At 40.4% G+C, this 21,782-nt stretch overlaps 4 protein-coding genes and 1 long non-coding RNA gene across 9 annotated transcripts; 2 read left to right on the top strand and 3 right to left on the bottom strand.

Moving 5' to 3' along the window:
* Nucleotides 1-102: 102 nt before the first annotated feature.
* rhebl1 (Ras homolog, mTORC1 binding like 1) lies at nt 103-5,151 on the bottom strand. Its single transcript, XM_035630455.2, has 8 exons — nt 4,601-5,151; nt 3,773-3,844; nt 3,587-3,654; nt 3,407-3,489; nt 2,973-3,029; nt 2,836-2,883; nt 1,903-1,984; nt 103-1,802 (listed from the first exon to the last, which is right to left on the bottom strand). Exons 1-8 carry the CDS (start codon nt 4,650-4,652, stop codon nt 1,710-1,712), a joined length of 555 nt encoding a protein of 184 aa, XP_035486348.1. The 5' UTR covers nt 4,653-5,151; the 3' UTR covers nt 103-1,709.
* Nucleotides 4,224-5,999, top strand: LOC118308951. The gene is made up of 2 exons (XR_004793370.2): nt 4,224-4,351; nt 5,573-5,999. It is a non-coding gene; the product is annotated as an uncharacterized LOC118308951 (long non-coding RNA).
* Nucleotides 6,000-7,055: 1,056 nt separating this feature from the next.
* On the top strand, nt 7,056-15,736 carry LOC118308943 (zinc finger protein Eos-like). 5 transcript variants are annotated; one of them, XM_035630435.2, is made up of 8 exons: nt 7,056-7,364; nt 8,375-8,432; nt 8,534-8,638; nt 8,990-9,244; nt 9,479-9,646; nt 9,738-9,887; nt 10,196-10,327; nt 10,773-15,736. In XM_035630435.2, the coding sequence occupies exons 2-8, from the start codon at nt 8,393-8,395 to the stop codon at nt 11,651-11,653; spliced, it is 1,731 nt and encodes a 576-aa protein (XP_035486328.1). In that variant the 5' UTR covers nt 7,056-7,364; nt 8,375-8,392; the 3' UTR covers nt 11,654-15,736. The 5 variants fall into 5 exon arrangements, with proteins under 5 accessions (XP_035486328.1, XP_035486327.1, XP_035486331.1 ...); XM_035630434.2 differs by having other exon boundaries at nt 8,363-8,432; XM_035630437.2 differs by lacking the exon at nt 7,056-7,364 and adding an exon at nt 7,379-7,750.
* Nucleotides 15,737-15,797: 61 nt separating this feature from the next.
* Nucleotides 15,798-16,603, bottom strand: LOC118308917 (40S ribosomal protein S26; the record flags this gene model as incomplete). The annotated part of the gene is made up of 3 exons (XM_035630379.2): nt 15,798-15,893; nt 16,184-16,314; nt 16,411-16,603. Coding segments are annotated over 3 exons (360 nt in total), but the record flags the coding sequence as incomplete, so codon positions are not given.
* A 2,354-nt stretch (nt 16,604-18,957) lies between these two features.
* Nucleotides 18,958-21,473, bottom strand: fkbp11 (FKBP prolyl isomerase 11). Its single transcript, XM_035632105.2, has 6 exons — nt 21,087-21,473; nt 20,931-20,993; nt 19,799-19,886; nt 19,620-19,653; nt 19,388-19,458; nt 18,958-19,207 (listed from the first exon to the last, which is right to left on the bottom strand). Exons 1-6 carry the CDS (start codon nt 21,213-21,215, stop codon nt 18,999-19,001), a joined length of 594 nt encoding a protein of 197 aa, XP_035487998.1. The 5' UTR covers nt 21,216-21,473; the 3' UTR covers nt 18,958-18,998.
* Between the last annotated feature and the right edge of the window lie 309 nt (nt 21,474-21,782).

Here is a 21,782-nt window from a genome sequence, read left to right as displayed (position 1 = left end):
CGCTTCAGTCCAACATGACCACACAGGTGGGTCTGTGTCATATACCAATGACATATTGCTTGTTCCTTCCCAACTAAAGCAGCCAAAATCTGCACCATGACAAATGAGTAACAGATTTATTTTATGTACAAAACTGTTTACAGCAAGATTTCTGAATAAACACTGACCCATGAGGGAATATTGGTGTTCGGGTACACACCGCCTGCACCCATGGCATCAAGTTAACAGAATGGGGGGGAGAAAAAGAAAAAAACCTTTGAGAGCACCTTGAGTCATGAAGGGAGGCAGGTGGACAGATTGAAGAACTGTAAGGCACAAGACACAGCATCACCAACTTCTGTTCAACCATTATCAATCATCCATCAGATTACTACTTACTCAGCAAAGCACTTGATAAAAGTTACAATTACCCACTACAGGTACAACATGAGGATTGTTGGGAGAGAAAAAATCCACAGTCTGTGTCATGTCTCTGTGAGGCTACACGAACTAAGAAAAAACAATTAATTTAAAGATCCAAAGTGTTTGACAGTTATCATCCAAAATATGAATTTGACGGGATGCACGCCATCCAGACTTGGTTTTAATAAGCCAGCATTAACCTTCAAATCAAAACCACAAGGTCAAAGTAAACACTGTAGCTTTAACTTAGTCCTACAGTGTTAAAATGCAATTTAAAATTGCAGCTCAACAATGTTCATAATTATAATGCACTTATAAGCGTATACTCTACTTGTCATATTGACGGGAGAGCACACTTGCATCACTCAAGATATATCGAATAATATCAAACCATTTTCTAAGATTCTATTTATATGGTATAAAAAGGCATAACTGGTAAATACCAAAGATCTGTTCCAATCTATTCTAAATTTCTCTGAGGGTTTCCCATAAGATAACAGCTTTATTACAGTCAGGAAGGAGAAACTTAACTGTGGAAACAATGAGGGATCCCCATCTGCTTTGCAGAAGAGCTTAAAATGTTTGTTGTTAAATATACAAATATTCTCCCGGCATGAAGACCACAGTTCAAAAGTTCATTGGTGAACGGTACCTGAAAGAGTTGATAAAAATTATTGTGAGAAGAATTGTGAAACCATAGTGAGAATTCATATCAGACTCTTCATGTTGGGGTGTTGCAGAGAATCTACATTATTTTATGAAATAGTGACATTTTAACACCACATTGAAAGTAATGTGAACTGTGACTCTCCATCAGTCAAAAAAAAGATCTGCCTGAAATAATACACCCGTCCTGAAAAGGTCACTTTTTATATTAACTTAAGTATTCAAAGAGCTATGAGACATAAGCTAACGATGTCTCAAACATCAGATTTACAAATAGTTATTGCCATAATAAATTCATGAAAAAAAAATTGATGCAGTTATTGGGACAATTTTGTTTTCTGAGTATTTGCTTGAACTCCAAATCAAGATTTTGCAGAGTTTTCAATTTAATTTTTTCATTATTTAACGAATATGGTCACTGAAGGTTCTCCTTTGTTTAAAACAGATTATTGTTGCTCTTAGAGAATTAGTTTATCAACTGTCTGGGCAGTTGCCTTGCTCTGTAAATGAATGTGGTATCATAACGGATCAGAAAAGTTCCACTGCAGTGTCTTGGTGTAGGTGAGGTCACGATTGGCAAGCCGGAGAAGTTGTGCCTCCTGCCTTCAGCAAATGTGCTTACTGATGTCCTGGATACACGTTTACATGACGGCACACTTCTTCACCTCTGGGGCAGAATTTCCATCAGCTTTCTCCATCTCCAAAATGATCCGCTTAAAAACCTCCACAGCAGTCTGTATTGCAAAAACATTGCCAGCAGAATGTGAATCTGTGTCCGAAATACTATGTAGTCTGCACCAATGAGTTGGTATTCAGAGACTCCTCTATCATTACCTCATTCTCCTTGGCTGAGGACTCCATGAATGCAGCTCCCCAGGAATCAGCAAGTTTCTTCCCTTCCTCTGGCTTGATAACCCTAGGAAAAATTAAACGGAAACTTTATTTAATGAAAACACTCTTCAAACTTCTCTCTTGTAACTTTCATGTTAGTATGAAAAGACAGAAATCAACAATGTTTCTCAACCAGTCTCAACCAGCTTTTATTCTAAAAAGAGTAAAAATTATTTTTGTTGGGTTCATTTGGGTTTGTGGTGAGTTTCTGCACCAAGTGAAGAAGTTTAAATATCCTGGAGACTTGTTCGCGACTGAGGGATGATGGCGTGGGAGAGAGACAAGTAGACTGGTACCAGATTGTTGTGGTGAAGAGGGAGCTGAGTTAAATGGCATACATCTACATTACGACCCTCACCTATGGTTATGGGCTCTGGGTAGTTGTCGGAAGAATGACATCACAGTTATAAGCAGGCAAAATGAACTTAATTTGTAGGGTGGCTGGGCTCAGCCTTAGAGTTTAGTAGGGTTCGAACATCTGGATGAACATCTTAATAGAACTATAGCAGATTTCAGATTATGAAATCAAATCCAGCAAGGATGGATGATGGCTGCAGAGGGGCTGTGTTAGTGCCACCGCTGAGGGGAGTGACTGTAATGTTATGACATCACACATTTGGGGAAGTCATGATGGCTCATTTTTAAGGCACAGTTTCTGAGGATGAGCTGTATGCATTACTCCATGGATGGAGCACTTTGCATTTCACAGTATTTAAATAGCACTTGCTTTATACTATAGGCCTGCTTTATAACAAAATGAGACATGGAAATCTCCTATTTTACATTATGGAAAATCTGACAGTAATTTCAGTGTTGGTTTTATCTGACCATACCATCATACAACTGTTAAATAATACATTCACTTGTCTTGATTACCTTTCCATGTGGAGATCTTTTTTGTTCCCTACAAGAACCGTTGGGACCCTAAAAAGAAAATGTCATGGTTGAAAAAATCACTTCGGAGACAAAATAAATTTGGGAGTATTGAATTTTAGAGAGCCAACAAAACTTACTGAATCTTTCCAACCATGTCTAGTAGCTTGTCATGTAGAACCTGGACAACCTCAAAACTGAACAGAGACAGAAATCGAATCACTTTTTAAAAAAAGACTCATTCTTAAGTCAAATACAAAACCACCGAAAACTACTGCCTAAATAATTACCTTATGGTTGATATAAACCCTCTCTTAATTGAAAATTATACACCTAGTTATATAGCCGTATCATTGCATTATATGACAATCTTGATATACATAATAGTGAGTTAAGTCTTCATAAATCTGTTGTTTACGAACTATATATTCTGAAGTGTTAAGTCTGTATTTGTTAGAACACAATGTTGGAATCAAACGTGAATGTCAATCACGACTAAAGCGTATCATATCACATAACTGTGTATCTAACAAAAATCATACAGATGAATAAAAAGAAAAAAACATCCACTCACCTTTTCATGGAGGTCACTGAATAGACGAGGACATAGCCATGGATGTCCATTGAGTGGGACTGAGGAAATATTGAGTACTCATCCTACAGACAGAGGAGAGGAATAATAATGCCAGTGAGCATGATGGTTAACAAACAAATCTGTGCTTTGGTCAGTTAAGGTAGTAGATGAAAGACTTACTTGTCCAGCTGTATCAACCAGCTGAAGATTGAAGTCTTGACCATTAACGCTGACCATTTTGTTAAAGGCTGGGAAAGGAAATCAGCTAGTTTATGAAAACATTTCTTTACATTAAGCTCAATTCATTCTGGTGTTTTTTGTTTTGTTGTTGCAATATCTAGAAATCGATCTAAAAATGACACTTACTGTTTTCAATGGTGGGGTCATAGGAGTCGACAAACTGTCCTTCCACAAACTGTATCGTAAGAGACGACTTTCCTGTGCAGGGAAAAGAAACACAACTTCCGTTTCCCCACTATTCTATAAACAATCCTCTACAATACGCAACTGCTGCACACGCAAATACACATCTGTCAGTGGCAAATGTTTTGTAAATCAAACTTTAACACATTCTTCATTAGTCGTGTGTTACCAAAGATGATGCCCCTACAGTATTTAGACGAGGTCACCAAGTTGTTACAGCTGTGATTGAATTTTATTGAAATGTGTGACCTGTGAGTCTGTGATCCTCGATGATCAGACAGACCAAAGGACTGAAACACATTGACATGTGAAGTGATTGTCCTCGTCACAGAACCACAACAACCACATGTACACAACTTAGAGGTCTGTTTTTTGGGGGCTTTAACTTAGCGTCGCGTGATCTTATCTAAATCAAACGCCAACGTGTGATGAAGGTGTCTAATGTGGCAATAGTTCGTTTTTCAAATTAAGTCACACATGTCGATGGAACATCGACCAAAGCTGGTACTGACTTGGTAGGAGGTAAATATGGCCATGATTTCATTAAATTTGGACAATTTGGTTATAGAATAGGAATCAACTACGCAGCAAACACACGCGGCACAAAGACACGTGAACAAAAGTGAGCTAGCGTCGCTACCAGCGAGAGTCGGACGCTCTCAGGTGGAAAACAAAGCCAGGACGTTAGCCTGCTAGCCTGCTAGCCTGTTAGCCTGCTAGCCTGCTAGCCGACCAGCGTTAGCTATGCACGAGCTCGCGTGCTGTACTCACCTACAGACCGGTAACCTATAACAGCGATCTTTCGATACTTCGGTTGAGGCATTGCGGGCGAAGACGGTGTTCGACGGGGAAGGAGAAATGTAGCACGCCGCCCAGTTTCACGATCTAAACAAACTTTTTATCGCCACATTCGTCTCGCGTCACGTGACAACAACAAACTTTTCGGAGCCGCCGCTCGAGCTCTGCGCTGGGCCTCGAGCAGGAACTGCAGAGTTCAACTACGGCGAGTACAACTTGTACCCGCACCGGGAAACCGCGCTCGCTCTCCGCCAAACGTGGCGATCGATATCGATTGATAATTTGAAATGGCGAAATTCGCGTTTCAACAAAAACTGGAAACGACAAAAAAAAAAAAAAGCGTACTCCAGGCGGTTACGACTCGCGAGTGAAACTGACGGAAACTGTCATTGTGTAAGCACACCGTCGTAAAACAGCGGGGAAGTCGGGGCTGGCACGAAGCAGCAGTGTGTGCAGGGTGTACAGTAGAGGTCACTCGACCACCGTGCTCCACCACCAGAAGAGCTGTTCTGCAATATACAACTGTAATCCTATGGAAAGTAACTTCGTCTACACACCAATCCCATTTTTTATTGGACATTTAGATATTATGAATAAACCACGCACCTCCTGCAGCAATGTGTTCTATCGTGGGCGATTTAGAATGTAATTGTGGTACTCTCAAGAAATTATTGTGTAAATAAGAAAGTAAAGGAAGTATCCTTCAAACGTTTAAACAGATTTGACCCTGTTAGAGATTTGCTAAATATAGACTCTGCCTGTGTATGAAAGAGGGAATCATTATTTAATTTATTCTTTCACTATGAATATTCTTTTGGTCTGATTTGCAAATGTTAATAAGTATAAGAAAATAGACTAATCTACAAATTCTTGTTGCTGATTTGATGAAATATTTTTTTACTTAATGGATTGAATAGTGATGTCATTTTTTATTTGTTTGGCTAGTGATCTTTCTTGGTAAATTCCACATCCACAAGTCAAACTGGTCCAACTCTAAAACCCTGGTTTGTCGATTTTCTGCTGAACAAAAGTGAAGAACAAAAAGCTACAGAGACCTTCAGTATTTTAAAGGAAATTTACTTCATCTGACCACTTGAAGGACAAAATTAATGAACTTTGGACTCATCTGACCTGTTCAACGTTGGGTTGCATTATTGTGTGGCAATTATTTGATACCTCTTTGCTGTAAAAAAAAAAAAATAACAAAGCTCGGATTGTACTATTGTTCAACATTATGAAATAGTTTTATCAGACCTATTAATTGTATAAAAAAACAGAAAACTTCACATACTGTTAGTACATTAGTGTTCAACATTAACTGAGAGTTCATGCTTTTGAAAAATAAAACCATGATCAATCAACCCCATAAAAAGTGCATGTATCACTTGTTACTATTTAAATGTTCTTACAATTTTTTTACTATTGATTTAAGTTTTGTATTGATTTAAGTATCCATATCTTGAATTAAGTAGTTGGAAAATGGCTTAAATTTGATATCATATGACATTGTTGCCGAGAGTAATACATATGCATCAATGTGTAAGCATTATTTTACTGTTGTAGCTTATCAAACTGTTCTACTACCAGTTTAGTCCAGTGGTCGCCAACCTGTAGGGGTTGTATGGTTGTACTGTCACTCCATAGGGTTGCAATATATATATAGATATAGAGTTATTGTGAGATGATTAAGAGGAAAAAAGAAAAACAATTTTCTTCTACAGATATTTTTTGGACTTTTGCCATCTTTCATTTGCTGTGAAATATGGGATATTTTCCCTTGTTGGGTCTTGGACAGTTACTTAATTGAAACCGTCTAAGAAGTTTTAGATGGTCCATCATTCTTTTTGGGGACATCCAAACCAGACACAGCCAATATGTGAAGAGCTATGTGTTGTATTTTATAAGATCCTCCTATGGTTTTTTTCAATGCAAAATCTAACGGCTGTCAAATCAAATGTAGTTCCCTCTCCTACGGAAATGCCTTCTGAAATTAAGTGGAGTAGAAGTATTAACTAGAGTAAAATATCAAGTACTTTAACACTGTACCAAAGTACAGTATTATAGGTGACTATTTTATAGACAAACTTATGTTATTGTTTTCATTCAGCTGCTCTCGGGGGGAGTCGCTATAGTGAATTCCCATCCTCATGTTTCATTTAGCATAGGTGTTTTGGGTTTGGGGAGCCGACAAACTTCCATGTGAACCACTCGTACCCCCTGCAGATGCATTTAAAAAGTTTCAAGATTTCGAGATAAGTCGGTAATAAGACAATAATAGATAATAATAATAATATGGTTGAAATTCTAACAATCCGATACAATTAAAAGGATTTGAGTCTATATAATTGTTGATATCATGACATAATGAAATAGCTGGATAAAAGATGTGATGGGACGTGATGAAGTGAATGACAGATAAGGAGTGGCTACATTAGGGCGACAACTGCAGGACTTAACCATACAAAGTATGGGGTGGAAGAAGAGAGCTGCATACAATCATCAATAATCAAAGCACACAGTTACTGCTAAGTCTCTTCTGGCAACCAATGTGTGCTTATGGTTTTATTTTAGTTTTTGTGTCGATTTGCAGCTCCAGTAAAGCGCGTTCGCTGCCCGGCCGGGATGTCACCGGAAATTGTTTGGAGCCGGAGGTAAATGCTGCCGGGAGATGCTGCCGTTATAATTAGGCAGATGAAAATACGGAACAACCTAATTGAAACGGCCCTGACAGGAACAGGTAATGCTGCAGTTACCGAGAGAACCGGTCAAACCGTATAATCTACCCGTGTAGTCGCCTGTCTCCGCCGTGTTGAGCTGTTAGCTGAGCCTCAGGGCTTCGAGGGAGAACAAGCTAGCTAGCGAGCTAACATTAGCTGGTTAGCCATAGCACTCCGGGTGGTGGTGGGTACCATAGCAACGGTTTAGGAAACATTGGAAGTGGTGCTAGCTAGCTAAGCTCGCCCAGGCCGAGGGCGGTCAGATTTGTGTGAGGTCGCCGCAAGTTAGTGTTATCAACCTTGTGTCATTGTCCATATTACGTAGCTGTTACTTTGCTCCGCGCTTTTTAATGAGCTGTCAAGGATGGCAGACAGCTGGTGTTGAGTTGAGCTAACTTGGCTAACGGTAATTTCCATCACATGCGAGTAAGCTAATGTTAGCCACCTAGGCCGACCCGTAAACTTTGCCTCATCGCCACCATGTATTAAAGCTCCCTTTCTGTTTTACCAACTGGATTTCAGACCAGTTCGCCTCGGATGAGTCAGATGTTAGATTAGCTCACCACTTGTGTATTTTCTCAGTGTTGTCATGAGTCATCCTAATTGTTACAGAGTCAATCAGCTGTTATGTCGCTGTTAAGGTTAAAGTTGGCGCTATCTTAGCTGCTAGTTAACTATTTGCTGGTATATTGAATACAACTAGTTAAATAGCATCGGTTTATCTTCCGCTCATTTATTGTTGGAGAGTTAATCTCGAGATCCACGGCCTTGGGTAAACTGCGCCGACAAGTTAACGGTAGTTTGCTAACATTCAAGCTAACTGTTGATGTTTTGTGTGTTTTTGGGCAATGGAAGTTATCGATGTGAACCAGGGCTTTTCATTTGATAACATGATCTTAAACTGCACCTATAACAGTTACTACTGCATGATGAGTTTACACAGATATGATCATGTTCAGTTATGTTTGAAGGAATTTGTGTGAGAGATAATTCAGTTTGATCTCACCCTCTGACATAGCTGTCATTTCAGTATTCTGCTTGAACTAGTATGGATGGTGATGACTGCAATGGCCGGTCTTATATATCAGGTAGGTCTGGTCTATTGAATTGGAAAATTTACTTGCCCTCAAAGGTTGACATGTTGTTCGAGTGACAGACGTTGCTTGTGTGCTTTTATTTATCGTCGCAGCCAGTGGAGACTCTTCATTGGAACGAGAGTTCTCTGGGGCCCTCGGAGGTCCAACAGTGAGCACCCCGAACAGCAAGGAGACCTCTCCTAGTCGCTCCCTTAGTGGTCAGTGAGAAAATAAGTGTGAAGCCCACAGTGTTTCATCAAATATTTCATATGTTTTAAAAAATTGTTTTTCCCCATTATTATTATTTCCCTATATAATTGAACGTCTTTTCACTTTTATTGTGTTTTTCCACGATGGTTTAAATATGTACATTTATATATATATATAACTGTTTCATTATTCATCTTACATATGATAATAGCAATTTGAGATTAAGTTACTGAGGCAGCCCAACTCTAATCACATAAGTATTGATCTGTACACCTATGCTCACTATTTTTTAAGTCTGGTAACACGCTAGTTAACAGTCTTATTAAAGATAGTCTTTATTTTTGCTCTGGCACCTCTAGCCAACTCCATTAAAGTGGAGTTGTACAGCGATGAAGACCCAGGTCGCAGTACGGAAGATGAAAGAGGGGAGCGTGTAGAAGAGGGAGGGTCAGAGCAGGGATCTGAGGCTGCCGGAGGCTACAGGGAGCTCACCAATCCAGAAACCATGCCAGCTGGAGCCACCCGGCTGCCAAATGGAAAGCTCAAGTGTGATATCTGTGGAATGATCTGCATCGGGCCTAATGTTCTCATGGTACACAAGCGCAGCCATACAGGTGACTGGAAAATGTTTTCTGTGAGAAAACATTTATTTTTGTTCAGTAAAAATGGTCAGATATTTTAAAAAATCTTAGATTTTGGCATTTAATTGGATTTCTTTTGGATTTTTTTGTTGTGATTTGCTGCACTGATAATTGTAATTTAACAGATGGATCTAAGTGTAAAACAATGTGCGACACACTCTATATGTAGGTAAAGTATTTGAGTTGACAGATATAACCTATCCCCAGGTGAGCGGCCATTCCAGTGCAATCAGTGTGGGGCCTCCTTCACTCAAAAGGGTAACCTACTCCGACACATCAAGCTGCACTCAGGGGAGAAGCCCTTTAAGTGTCCCTTCTGCAGCTATGCCTGTCGAAGACGAGATGCATTGACCGGCCACCTTCGCACTCATGCAGGTAGGACAGATTCAATCTTGATGATGACTGAAAATTGTTTCTTTTAATAGGTTTGGACAGTAATGATTCTATATTCTCACTGTGTCCCCAGTGTCATCTCCAACTGTAGGGAAGCCGTATAAGTGCAGTTACTGTGGCCGTAGTTACAAACAGCAGAGCACCCTGGAGGAGCATCGTGAGCGTTGCCACAGCTACTTACAGAGTCTGGAGTCAAAGCAGCTATCCAGTGCACAGAATCCAGGTATGTGTTTTATGAAATGCGTAGATGTTACATATCAGAGGTAAACCACATTTTCTAAGGTAAGACAGGAATCTAAATCACAGTATAGTGTTGCAAACATCTGTATCCGTTGTAGCATCTAATGCAGAGATGTTATCTACCTCCTTAACCGGATAATCCCCCACTTAATGTCACCTTTACTGTTTATCCAAAAAGTGGTTTAGATACTAATGAAAACCAGCATATATCTTCAGTGTTTGGGATGAATGCTGTCTGTGTAACAAGAGAACCCAAAAAATAACATTACAGTTTGTTTGTACTTTGTGCAGGAGAGGAGATGAGAGAGCTAGAGTTTATACCAGGCTCTCTCCTGCAACCCTCTGCAGACAAGATGGCATTTATTGATCGGCTTGCAAACAGCATCACCAAACGCAAGAGATCCACACCACAAAAATTTGTAGGTGAGCATTTGGTCTCAGTGTGGATAGAATCAGGAAACGTAGAAGCAGCATCAAGTGTTTGAATTGAATACCACACGCACCAGGACAGATCTTTTTATCCTAAAGATTCAACCACCAGCTTTCAGGATTTTATACACATTTGTTTTATCCAAGATGCACGATTTGTCACAGCTTACTACCATTTTTCATTTGGTTTAATACGGTCTGATCCATCTTTAGCTGCAGGACTAGACGCCTGTCATTTAACTGACAAAAAACTAAAATTAAGTTGTTAAAGACAAATACTACTACTACTAATTAGGATTAGGATTTTCAGAATTATTCCAAAAAAACCTGGCAGACATTTATCTGGACAAGCTCTCCAAATATGAATCTCTTAGCCGCTGTGACATCTTCATCAGAATTCCATTTTACAATGACGTGAGATTGTTTCTGTCAATTACAGGACAGAAGCACATACGACTCAACCTTGGAGATGCACCTTATGAGCTCCGTGCTGGTTTGGATAAAGATGGGGCGATGCAAACAGGAGACCTTGAAGCTCCGCACTTTACTAGTTTGGGAGGAGAATACACAGGCATTGCAGGTCATGGAGGAGGGGTATCGGAGACCCTGAGGCCTCTTCACCTTCCCACCACTCATCCCTCATGTCTGCAAGAACTCAGGGGGATCCACAGTTCCTCTCGCACCACCGTTGCACTTGGTCCGAGGCTGGATTGTACAGGGACAGGAACTGGGCTGGGAGCTGGTGTAGGGGGAAGGGAGGCAGCAGAGGGTCATGAAGACCTGCCCGTTGGTCGTAGTCATGCGCCCTCACCTAGCAATGGTTGCCAGGACTCTACAGACACAGAGAGTATGGCAGATGAGCCATGCATCAGTACTGCTCTGACTCAAACCCTGCACAGTAACAATGGCCATCATCTCCTCTACTCGAACAACCATAACCCAGTGCCTCCCCCCATTGCACACCACAGGAGTCGAGACAGACATAGCCCCAGCCACGCCAAAGAAAGTGAGGTGGAAAGAGAGGATGGAGGCAACTCTGCCCCACCACCTACTGCCCTAGCTGCAACTCCCAGCTCACCTACGGCGCCCTCCTCCACTTCCAGGGAGGCATTTCGGGTTGTAGACGGGGAAGGGCGGGCTGTGCGCTCTTTTCGTTGCGAGCACTGCCGTGTGCTTTTCCTGGACCATGTCATGTTTACCATCCACATGGGTTGCCACGGTTTTCGCCAGCCTTTTGAGTGTAACATCTGTGGCCACCGTAGCCAGGACCGCTATGAATTTTCTTCTCACATCGTCCGTGGAGAGCACCTCCTTGACTGAGGATAAAGGGTGAACAACATGCTTCACGTAGAGATATTTTTACACTGAGACAAGGACCTGGCTGGGTTTGGTCTGCACACGAGCTCAAGGGGCACTGATGATATGAAGAGGCACTGGTACAGTAAGTATGTACCAGCAGTAATAGAAACGTCATCTGCATGTTTCTAAATTATGATAGTGATCCTTATTATTTTTGTTGCACAACAAATCCATTTAAAATGCACTTTTAAGTAAATGTATTCAAAGTAGAGCTGACGCACTTTTACATCCCCAGATGTGCCTTGCTCCAAACCAAACTCCAAACCTGATCCACAGATTCTAGTCGACAAATCAGACTTTTGTCCATAACATGAAAACTTTACCCTCTTGAGCACTTTAACAGAAAAACCATTTAAAACGAGTGTGAAGTTAGTAGGCTTGCATACAATTGAATCTGTAGAGTTTTGAACACCTTGTTTTACAAGCATTTTCATTTAAATGATTCCCCAACAAACATTATGTGCTGCAAAGTTGTTTTTCAATTTGGGGTTGATAATGTACAATGGATCGCTTTTTGAAATGCAAAGTCAGGTGCAGACCAAACTCAAAAACCAGGTCCAAGCTGAATGGGTGTGTTGGAGGAGTTGTCCATGATTTAGAAATGCACTTTTGTTTTTGATGGGAGTTTTGGATTGACAGGTGTGTACGTGTGCGCGTGTGTGTGTGTGTGTGTGTGAGGACGAGAGAGACCCGTGTTTATGGACGTCAATTGAACAAGTAAGTGGAAAAATGAAGGCCTTTATTTGTGTGGATGCTGACTGGGGTGGTGTGAAATATTTTTTCTTCTTTTCTATGACTGCTTTTGTTGCACTGATACCTGCCAGAATACTATGATTATATTAAAATATTTTGTAGAATATATTAATGACCTGCACATTTCTCTCAAATTTGAAGAAAAACTGTTGGACTGTTTTTCTCTCTAGGAAAGGAAAGTATCACTGCCACAATTTTGGAGAATACTCAAAAGAGGTTATAGGGTCTTTACACATCCCCCAAATTGTCCCTTTCATCAAACCATTAAACTGCAAACCAATACTTATCATTTAATTTGACATTTAAACATGACCTTGTTGTTGTTGCTATCTCATTGTATTGTGCCTTTCGTCACCCTGATCCCACCTCGACCAGACTGAAAAACGCGAGCTACCAAGTCTTATATATAATACAATTATTGTGGGTGATGTTAGAGATAATGAGTTACAAAATTATTTAAGCATTCATAGACACTGTAAAGTCTATGGATGATGGCAGGGATTGATCTTTATTAGTGTCTGCAAAGAAAAAATTCTGCTAATTTATCAAAGACTAAATGTACATGACATTTGGCACATGCTGCTATGACATGAATGGGTGCACTGAAGCAGTGCACTACCAACCTCACAGGTTTAATAGAAAAAGGTTTGTTTGTGAACACATTTCAGTCTACAGAGTTACCAGGGCACTGGTCAAGAAGTTGTCCTGTCTTGGTAAAATTGTTCAGAAATGAAAAAAGTACGTCAAGAGAAATGTGTCAGTCGGCTCGTGGTTCTGGCTGTTTACATGTTAAAACAACAGACATAGTTGTTTCAGCTGCTTCTCATTGATATTTCACTTTTCTCACTTAAAGCACAAAACATTGTACTGCCCAGCAGGCCAAGTTGTTAAGTCTACATTACAGAATTAGACGAAAAAATTAATACCAGTTTGTGTTGATGAATAGGACATTTGTAGAGGAGACCGATCTCCATATGCTTCATTATGAATAACCTCATTCAAAAAGGCTTAAAAAAATGCTGGCAATTGTCAAAACCATCAGCTGACTTGATCGCATTAAGTTTAATGTGGCACAGAAAATGGCTTATTGAAATAAATGTCCCCCTAATAGTTATATAAACTGATACTTCATAAAAGTCTTTTCAGTTTCAATGAATCTTTTGCAGGCTAAACAGAAACCACCGCACCTTTCGGCTCTAACTGGTTGGTTCTGTCATGTAATGGGTTGAAAAGTTTATGGATTTTCCTATTTTTAAGTAGTGGTGTAAATGTACAGAAACTCCCAAATAGTTTTTTTTATTGAGGAGAGGAATAAAAAAATAATTTTCTCATAATTTATGTGGTTCTACATTGCACTTTTCCCTATTACAGTGGCAGAATGAAAACTTAAATGAACTGGCTTGTTAAGAAGAAGCTACAAGGTAAAAAAAACATTTTCATTGCTCTGTAAGAAAAACAATGTAGATGTTAAAGTCACTTGTTGGCACAATGTGGATTTTTTTCACAAGGTATTTTATCACAGAATCCTAAATAGGTGGTGAAAATGCTTTTGCCCAAAGTTAGTTTCATTAAAAATCAGAGTATCTTGCCTTAATATATGAATACAGACTGTTAGGTCAATTGAACATCACAGAATATTGAATTGTGCTTTTCTGCAACCTGGATTTATTGTGACATAAATGTAAGTGATCTGACACCAAAGTTATCAATGCAAATTGCTGCAATTGTTACATAGTTTACATGGGCAAACATGCTTTGACTGATCACATACATCTTACACCCTGCTTTACTATGTGAAGTCCCCTGAAGAAGTATCCGATTCCTTTTGTCTTTGTTGTTCTCTGAAGAAGTTTGTTTTTAAGATCAAAATGAGTGAATATGAAAAGAGTTCAGAATTTCAGCTTTTATTTCTTGGTATTTCCAAGTGGTTCAACATGTAAACAACATACAGTAGAACCTTTTTGTGTCAGACCGCCCAGATTTTAGGTGAACAAAAGCATCTCAGCTTCAGATTGGCTTGCTTTTCTTCCACTGACAGCTCTCTGGTCAGCCATCGTGTTGGTGAATCCCTTTTAACAACAAATGTCTTCACAGGTGAAACCCATGGCCATTTAATGTTTGAACAATCAGTCTAAAAGGCAACTTCTCTGCACAGAAAAAGCACCTCGTCACATGTTTACGAGAATCAAATTTATACTCACTTGAAAAATGGGTGGATCCAAACAAAAGGTGTTTAACATCTAAATGTAAATACCAGGAATTAAAAGCTGAAATTCTGAACTCTAATCTTAAACCCTTATTGATAAAAAACAAACTGGGTTTTCCAATACTTTGAGGAGATGGTGAATTCTGATTCAGGAAACAACTTGTCTCGAAAGAAAGAAAATGTAATAGTGATTGTTCTCAAGTTGGTGTATTGTATGTAGTAAATTTTGGCTATTGTGCCTTTGGCCTGAGGTATTGTTTTTATTGTATAGTTTAAAATGCTCAGTTGAAGCATGCAAGTGCAAATTTGACTTTGTTAATTCCACAGTGCAAGTACTGCACAGTATTTTGGCTCTTTGAAATTTTTATACACCATGTGTAGAATACACCTAAAACCCTAGCCAGAACCTTTTTTTCATTTTTACAACCAGATCCTCCAGAATAACTTTGGTGATGCTGGCAGCTAGGAGCCAAAGATGAGGAGCCAACTTTAAGAGAAAAAAAAAAATGTACAGCTCCCTGAACACCTGAGCCATTATGTTGGACTGTGACAAATGCAGAAGAAAAATGGCAAATTAAAAGAAAAGCTTGACTATGCTAATCTCCTGTAAATGGTTTTTAAGTTCCGCAAAGATGGTTCAAATTAATTACCCAACTGCCCTCGTTCCCTTCACAAAGTTGTGAGTCTGGACTTCTTTGATGTATTTGTGTGCTACACTGGGCAGAACTGTGCTAATGTGCTTCTAAACCTGATGCATGTGGTACCAATGCTGTTTGCTCCTCAACCTTCACCACGAAAACCCCCGTCTCGGTGGAAAACCAAATAAACTGCTCCAATTCAAGACTGTACTAAAGAGACTAATGCTAGTTTTGTGGTAATTGTGTTTAAATGTTTTCCTTGTTGCACTATTTGCTCCCTTCAGTCTTACTCTTTAACATTCCCCTCCTGTAATGGTCTGATATTGCTTTTAGTAACTGCAGCCTTTCCAAATGTATCATAATGTAATTATGCATTTGATCTTAAACTTTAAACTACTGTAAGTTTTGTACTGTAAGAGTCTATTCCAAATAAAATACTTGACAGGCCTCTTTCCTACAAACTACACAACACGTGGTCAGTTACGAATAATGAGCTTCACACTTTCAGGATTTTTGTAAAGATTTTTCAATTTATTTTTCAGATGAACAGCATCTTCAAAATCTGCCTTTACATGGGCTTGGGAGGAGCTCTTGGTGCACCAGCCTGTGAAACAGAAAACAAGACAGTTTTAGATTCATTCGACTTCATTGCGATTATTTTTACCTTTCAAACAAAAGTGACTCATCAAATTGATTACTATGAAGTTGGGTTCGTCAGCCCTGGTACATATTGCATTTACATATGGAACTATTGTTTAAAGTGATCTGAACCTAAATAAAAATAAGTTTCAATGGTTCTTTCCCTGCTATTATGAATTCCACTATCCACAGGACAGTAAGACTGAGTGGCTTCAATAAATGTGTGTGTCGGTAACCATGGAGGATTGTACTCACAGCGGGCCTGAACCTGGGTGGCGGTGTACGGTCTTTCCTGGCCTCACAGGAGCGGTTCCTCACCACCTTACTGTGGATGGCACAGCTGACACAGTAGTGCAGCTTCACATAGAGCTTGGGCAGAACATAGGCTGGAGAGTGGACAGATGAGGCCAGGTTAGAACACCACACACACACTAAGACAGCTTTTCATGTATGAAATGAATGAACAAAAATAATAAACTCACAGTCAAAGACGCTAGCCTCTGAGATGTCTCTCACGGCGGCCGCCTCCACGATGTTCCTGATGACAAACTTCTTGATGGCCTTGTCCTTGGGGACACAGCGGGCACAGTTGGTGCAGCGGATGGGCTGCACGTGCCCACGGCCCTTCTTGGCACGACCGTTATTCCTCCTCTTCTTAGTCTGTAGAACAGGACACAGTTAGCACAAGCTACATTACGGCAGAACAATTAAGAGTGGGTGATAAATATGACTTCCGAAAAATGATCAAGCACCGAAGTTTAAACGTTATTATATGGCCGATTGTGCCTGTGCAAAATTTGATAGTAAAACATGTCCTTAAAATTAAGCCATTAAAACATGGTTCCCATACATCGCAGAATATAATCAACTAATAATACATATTAACACAAGCAGGGCTGCAAATAGTTTATAATTTTTTAATATCAATGTTTTCCATTAGTTGGATTCGTCCATCGATGTGAGGAAATGGTGAAAGATGTCGTCTACTCTTCAAAGGTCTTGGTTTGTCACTATCTGCTGTTTACGGACACTTCTGCAAATTTAGTTTTTACTTTAATGACTGAGCTAGAATAAGTATTAGCTTGGACTAAATCTTGAAGCTGTAAAAAATTGTCCCACAAAAACAGCAACTGTGATTAATCCTGCCCGCGGAACAAAACACTTCCGTGGTGCAGACCGAATTAATTTCACCGAGTTTCAAGTTATATGGTTAAATAACCAGTTCGCTCTTAACAATTAAGTTCTGTACATTTCCATTTACCCACTCTCACCGTTTACAGACAATGACATGTTGCCCAGCAGCCTGTTCACCCTCGCGACGTGAACTCGGCGGTGAGCATGGGTCGACAACGACGTATCGAAACGACGGTAACCAGTCGGTGAATTCATGGGTGTTGTAAAGTTACTACTGAAAAACACGATCGCAGCGTGGAAGATGTATTTTCAGCCACATCCCCTCATGTTCGACCGCGCTGTGGCAGCGGCATCATCCATTACTCGTTCACAGGAACACATGCACGCAGCGGCTAGCATGCTAACAGCTAGCACTAGGCCCAGACTCTTTTTATAATCACTCAGACAAACATCCAACCGTCGGTTCTCCTCGGGCGGACTGTCTGTGTGTTTATAGTTGCCAAGAAGACACGATATCGTGTGACTTTTCGGATAAAAGGTCAATTTGTTCGGTTTTTGCCCAACGGCCGCACTGAAACACACTCACCATGTTGCACGGGAAGCTGGAAAGAGGACCGGAAGAGGTTGCACCGCGACAAGTAGTGCAGCGCGCTCCGCCCTCTAAATATTTATTTCAAAAAGACAAGCAAATTAAAATCTTGTTTTATTTTTACTATCAACGAGAGTGCATGTTTGGTTTTCATTTGCAATAAAAAAAAACAATTAGACGATTTTATCTGCAAAATAGCATTAACAAACTTTTATTCGCGGAGGGATATCAGTGTGCATGGGATCTTAACCAGGCGTCATCGGAGCGAGCGGAGTTATTTTATACTGCAAATGTGCAGATCGGGGGCGGCGGCGTGGAGCAACGCCGTGTGATGAAACAAGCACACCTATGTTCTTCAGTTATTTTATTAATCTTTAAAAATAAAATGGGTAACTTCAAGTGTTAATATGTGATTTAAATGTGACATCTATGTATCTATGTACTGTTGGTTTTATTGGCCACGAGATGTAAAAAATATTTATTTACATAATGTCAGTATTATCATTCAATTATATGAATTGTATATCATTCCAATTGTACTAGAAATACTTGGCTGGCAAAAGTTGGATTGATGGCAGACCTTATTTAGTTAAATCCCCCTGATGATGTGACCAACACCACCAAAGACTTGTAACAATTTACCTTTTTAGTAACTAGTCAGTTCCTACATCAGTCTATATTCGCTGCTGGCTCTCTTTCTGAATTTTTCTGTCCTTTGACTGGTCATAAATGGGCAGGCCTTTGCAAAAAATACTGTTCAGCAGATTCTCATACAAAATTCTTAAAAGAAAAACACATGAGGCTCATGTAAAGCCACTTGTAGACACTTTGACATAATGTCCCGTTGCTGCAAGAAACATCTTTTCATTTTTTTTTATCACGTCTCTGGAAAAATTCTTTACTGATGAAAACATTTTTGACATAGAGCAACCATCTAAAGGAGCAGAGACACTTAAAAATGTGTAGACCTGTAATGTGCAATTTAACCATTTTTGAAAATTCCTTTGTTAATGGTTAAGTCTAATCTCTCTGCTTTTAGTGAGGAAGTTAATATATTTATTGGGATTGTGGCAGCTGCTCCTTCCGGTTTAACACAATAGGACACAGGAACCATCGGCTTCATGCTCTAAACCTTCATGAATTTGCAGTTTCTCAGTTAGTGCTGATAAATGTCAGCGGTAATGAAGCTGTTAATAGCTTAACACATACTGTAAACACTGACCTTACAAGATAACTTGTGTTTTGAAAAGACTCAATAGCCCTTAAAAGCATGTATTAATACTGAATAAACACAAAGAGCGATTAATACAATTTAAAAAATTTATTAAATAGTTCTGTGCCTTGTCCTTATTTCTTCTTAATCTTCTTATCCTTCGCCTTCTTCTTGCCGGGCTTCTGGGCGTTGGCCTTTTTGTAGAGGTAGAGTCCCACCAAGCCAAGTAGAGTGGGCACGAGGGCCAAACACATGAGAGGGAACACGTCGTTGACCATTTTCTGCCACGCCGTCTGCTGTGTTAGAGAAATCACCTCCACCTCGAACTCAAGAGCAGCATCACCTTGGACAGATCAAGGTTACATTTTTAAAAAACAACATCAAAAAAGTCACAAATACATTCCTTTCTCCTGTTTAACTAACATGTACTAAAAGTTACAATGCCCAGCTGTTTTAGGAAATTATTTAGAAAATTCCACTTTATATTTGTGACCACATTTACAAATGAATAAGTGCTTATCACCTGGGATAGTTGGAGGGTAACCTTTTTTTCCATATGCAAGGTGAGAGGGAATGGAGGCTTTGATTTTTTGCCTGAATGAAAGAACAACCAACACAAAACACAGTTACGTGGGAAGCGACTTCTGTGTTATGTTTTTTCAGATTCTATCACAAAAACATTCCCTTTGGTATTTTTTGGACTGAAGCTCCCGTTCAGCTTTCTGTTCCCGATGGATCTTTTTTTTTTTTCTTACCCTTCACACACACCAACCAAGCTTTGTTCCAGACCTGATAAGAAAATCACACACACAGAGTCAAATCAGCAGAGGCAGCACATTGCCCTCCCTCACAACAGGCAGAATTTTGAATGTCACCAAATCAGTCAAAGACTGGGCAACACAAACCTAGACAAAACTATTATTTGTTTATTTACCAGCAATAACTGTCCTCTTCCCCAGCTCAACAACCAGAGGGTCCCGGGACAGAGATGAGTCGATCACCTTTCCATCCATCAGTTTTCCCTGGACATAGAAAACATACAAGGAGAGGCATGAGATGATGAGCTAAATGAGAAACACTCCAACATACATATGGCTCAGTATGTTTCCAATTTTGTGTTCACACTCTTTTAATAATGTAAAAAAACATTTGTGTGTATTCTAATTCGGCGGAAAACTTAAGGGGAATATATGAATACAATGAAATTTGAATTATATATGTAGATGCACTATTAGCCTAGATCTTGATGAATTATCCATCAATCTGGAACAGTATTTCCTCTCCAGATATCTTGGAATACCAGAAATACCCATCTGTATGCCCTTGCTCTTTTTTGAGAAACACGTGCAAAATATTAAAACATTATATTGTATGTTTAAATGTGTTTTTATGGTGGACTAGAAAGGATACTTTTCAACCAGATCTTTAAGGAATTGGTTTCGTGAAACAAAGTTTGCGTGTTTATTAAAGACGTTTTGAGGAGTAAATCAGATGATTAGCTCTGTGGCTCCACTGTAAGTGCAATGCACTATAGGCAAATATTGTGTGTTGTAATTGCATGGAGCAAAATGAGCAAAAGGCTTGTCACTACACATTTTGGTTGCTGAGCCTTCCAGCTGAAATCCACATCATGAACAAATACCGTGTTTTTAAATTCCCTAAGATCATGTGTGAGGAAAAGCGGTGGTTGCAGTGACAATCCATGGATGAGGGAGCTGTGGAGCTGCACACTCACACTCACGCACACGCACAGGCACAAAGCAGTTACTGCTGACGTGTTGCGCCGCCCCATCTCTCCACAGTAGAAGCAGAGGCGATGATTGAGCTAACACATTGAACCAAATGAACCACTCACACCAAAACCTCAATCTGTGCCGTGTTCGACCAGAGCCTGCCCGTGATCCACATTCATCGTCAGAGTGTGAACGCACAAACACAGGTCCACGCAGACGGTGCCACATTGACAACAACTGCATTAGCCATCAGCGGGCTCCTTCACGTCTCCTCTCGTCTTTGTCGAATGTGTGGTTGACGCTGAGTAAGTTGCAGCGTGTTCGTCTTCTCACCGTGTAGTGGATGTGCAGCGTGTCTCCCATTGTGGAAAGTACAGGGCAAGTTTGGGGTTTCACCTACAGGGTCAGAAGAGAGGCTGATCACACCGATGCAATGGTTTGGCAGAGGATGTTGTTGTGTTGACAGCGTCGTGCATGTGTCCCACTCACCAGGGTCTCCACCTGGAGCTCCTCGACCGCGCCGTCGTCTCCCTGTGCGAGTCCACGGGTGAACGAAGCTGCGAGCAGCAGCAGAAAAACGCTGGTCTTCATTGTGAACTTCTGGCTAAGAGGTGCCATAACAACAACTTCCGTGTACGGTTCTTCTTCTTCTTCTTCTTCTTCTTCTTCTTCTTCAGAGAAAGAGAGAGGGGGAGAGAAGCCGAGCCTCGCAGTCTGCCCGTCGACCCCTCTGTCCAAAATGGCTCAGCAGCAGGTAATGCTGATGTGTTATAATACTGTAGCGATAAGGACCCGCAGTCCGTGGACGTTGTCCCAATACCTGGGTCTCCCGACAGAGCCCGCCTCACACATTCCGCCAGCATCAGGCCAACGGGAGCGGAAGCGGTGGCCGTGCATGGCCGCTGGGGGGCGGTGTTGTGCAGCCGCTGCCCCATGCTGGGGCCCCCGGGACAATGACGCCACGTCGATGCCGGTCTCCTCTGACCCACTGGTCCGGACTGTGGTCGATGAGCAGGCGGCACTCACTGTTCATTTCAATATCAGTGAATGTTAATGGCTTAATGGACAACAAAAAGTTCCAATTTAAAAAACAACAACAACAACAACAAAATGTCATTATTATTTTTAACACGATCGCTGCTGTGCTTTATCAGAACTCTGTGTTTGTGCAACACAAGAAACAAC

The sequence above is a fragment of the Scophthalmus maximus genome, chromosome 6 (assembly GCF_022379125.1).
Source record: "Scophthalmus maximus strain ysfricsl-2021 chromosome 6, ASM2237912v1, whole genome shotgun sequence".
NCBI lineage: Eukaryota > Metazoa > Chordata > Actinopteri > Pleuronectiformes > Scophthalmidae > Scophthalmus > Scophthalmus maximus.
The sequence above is the reverse complement of the archived record's forward strand: the minus strand, read 5'-3'. Positions and strand labels throughout refer to the sequence as shown.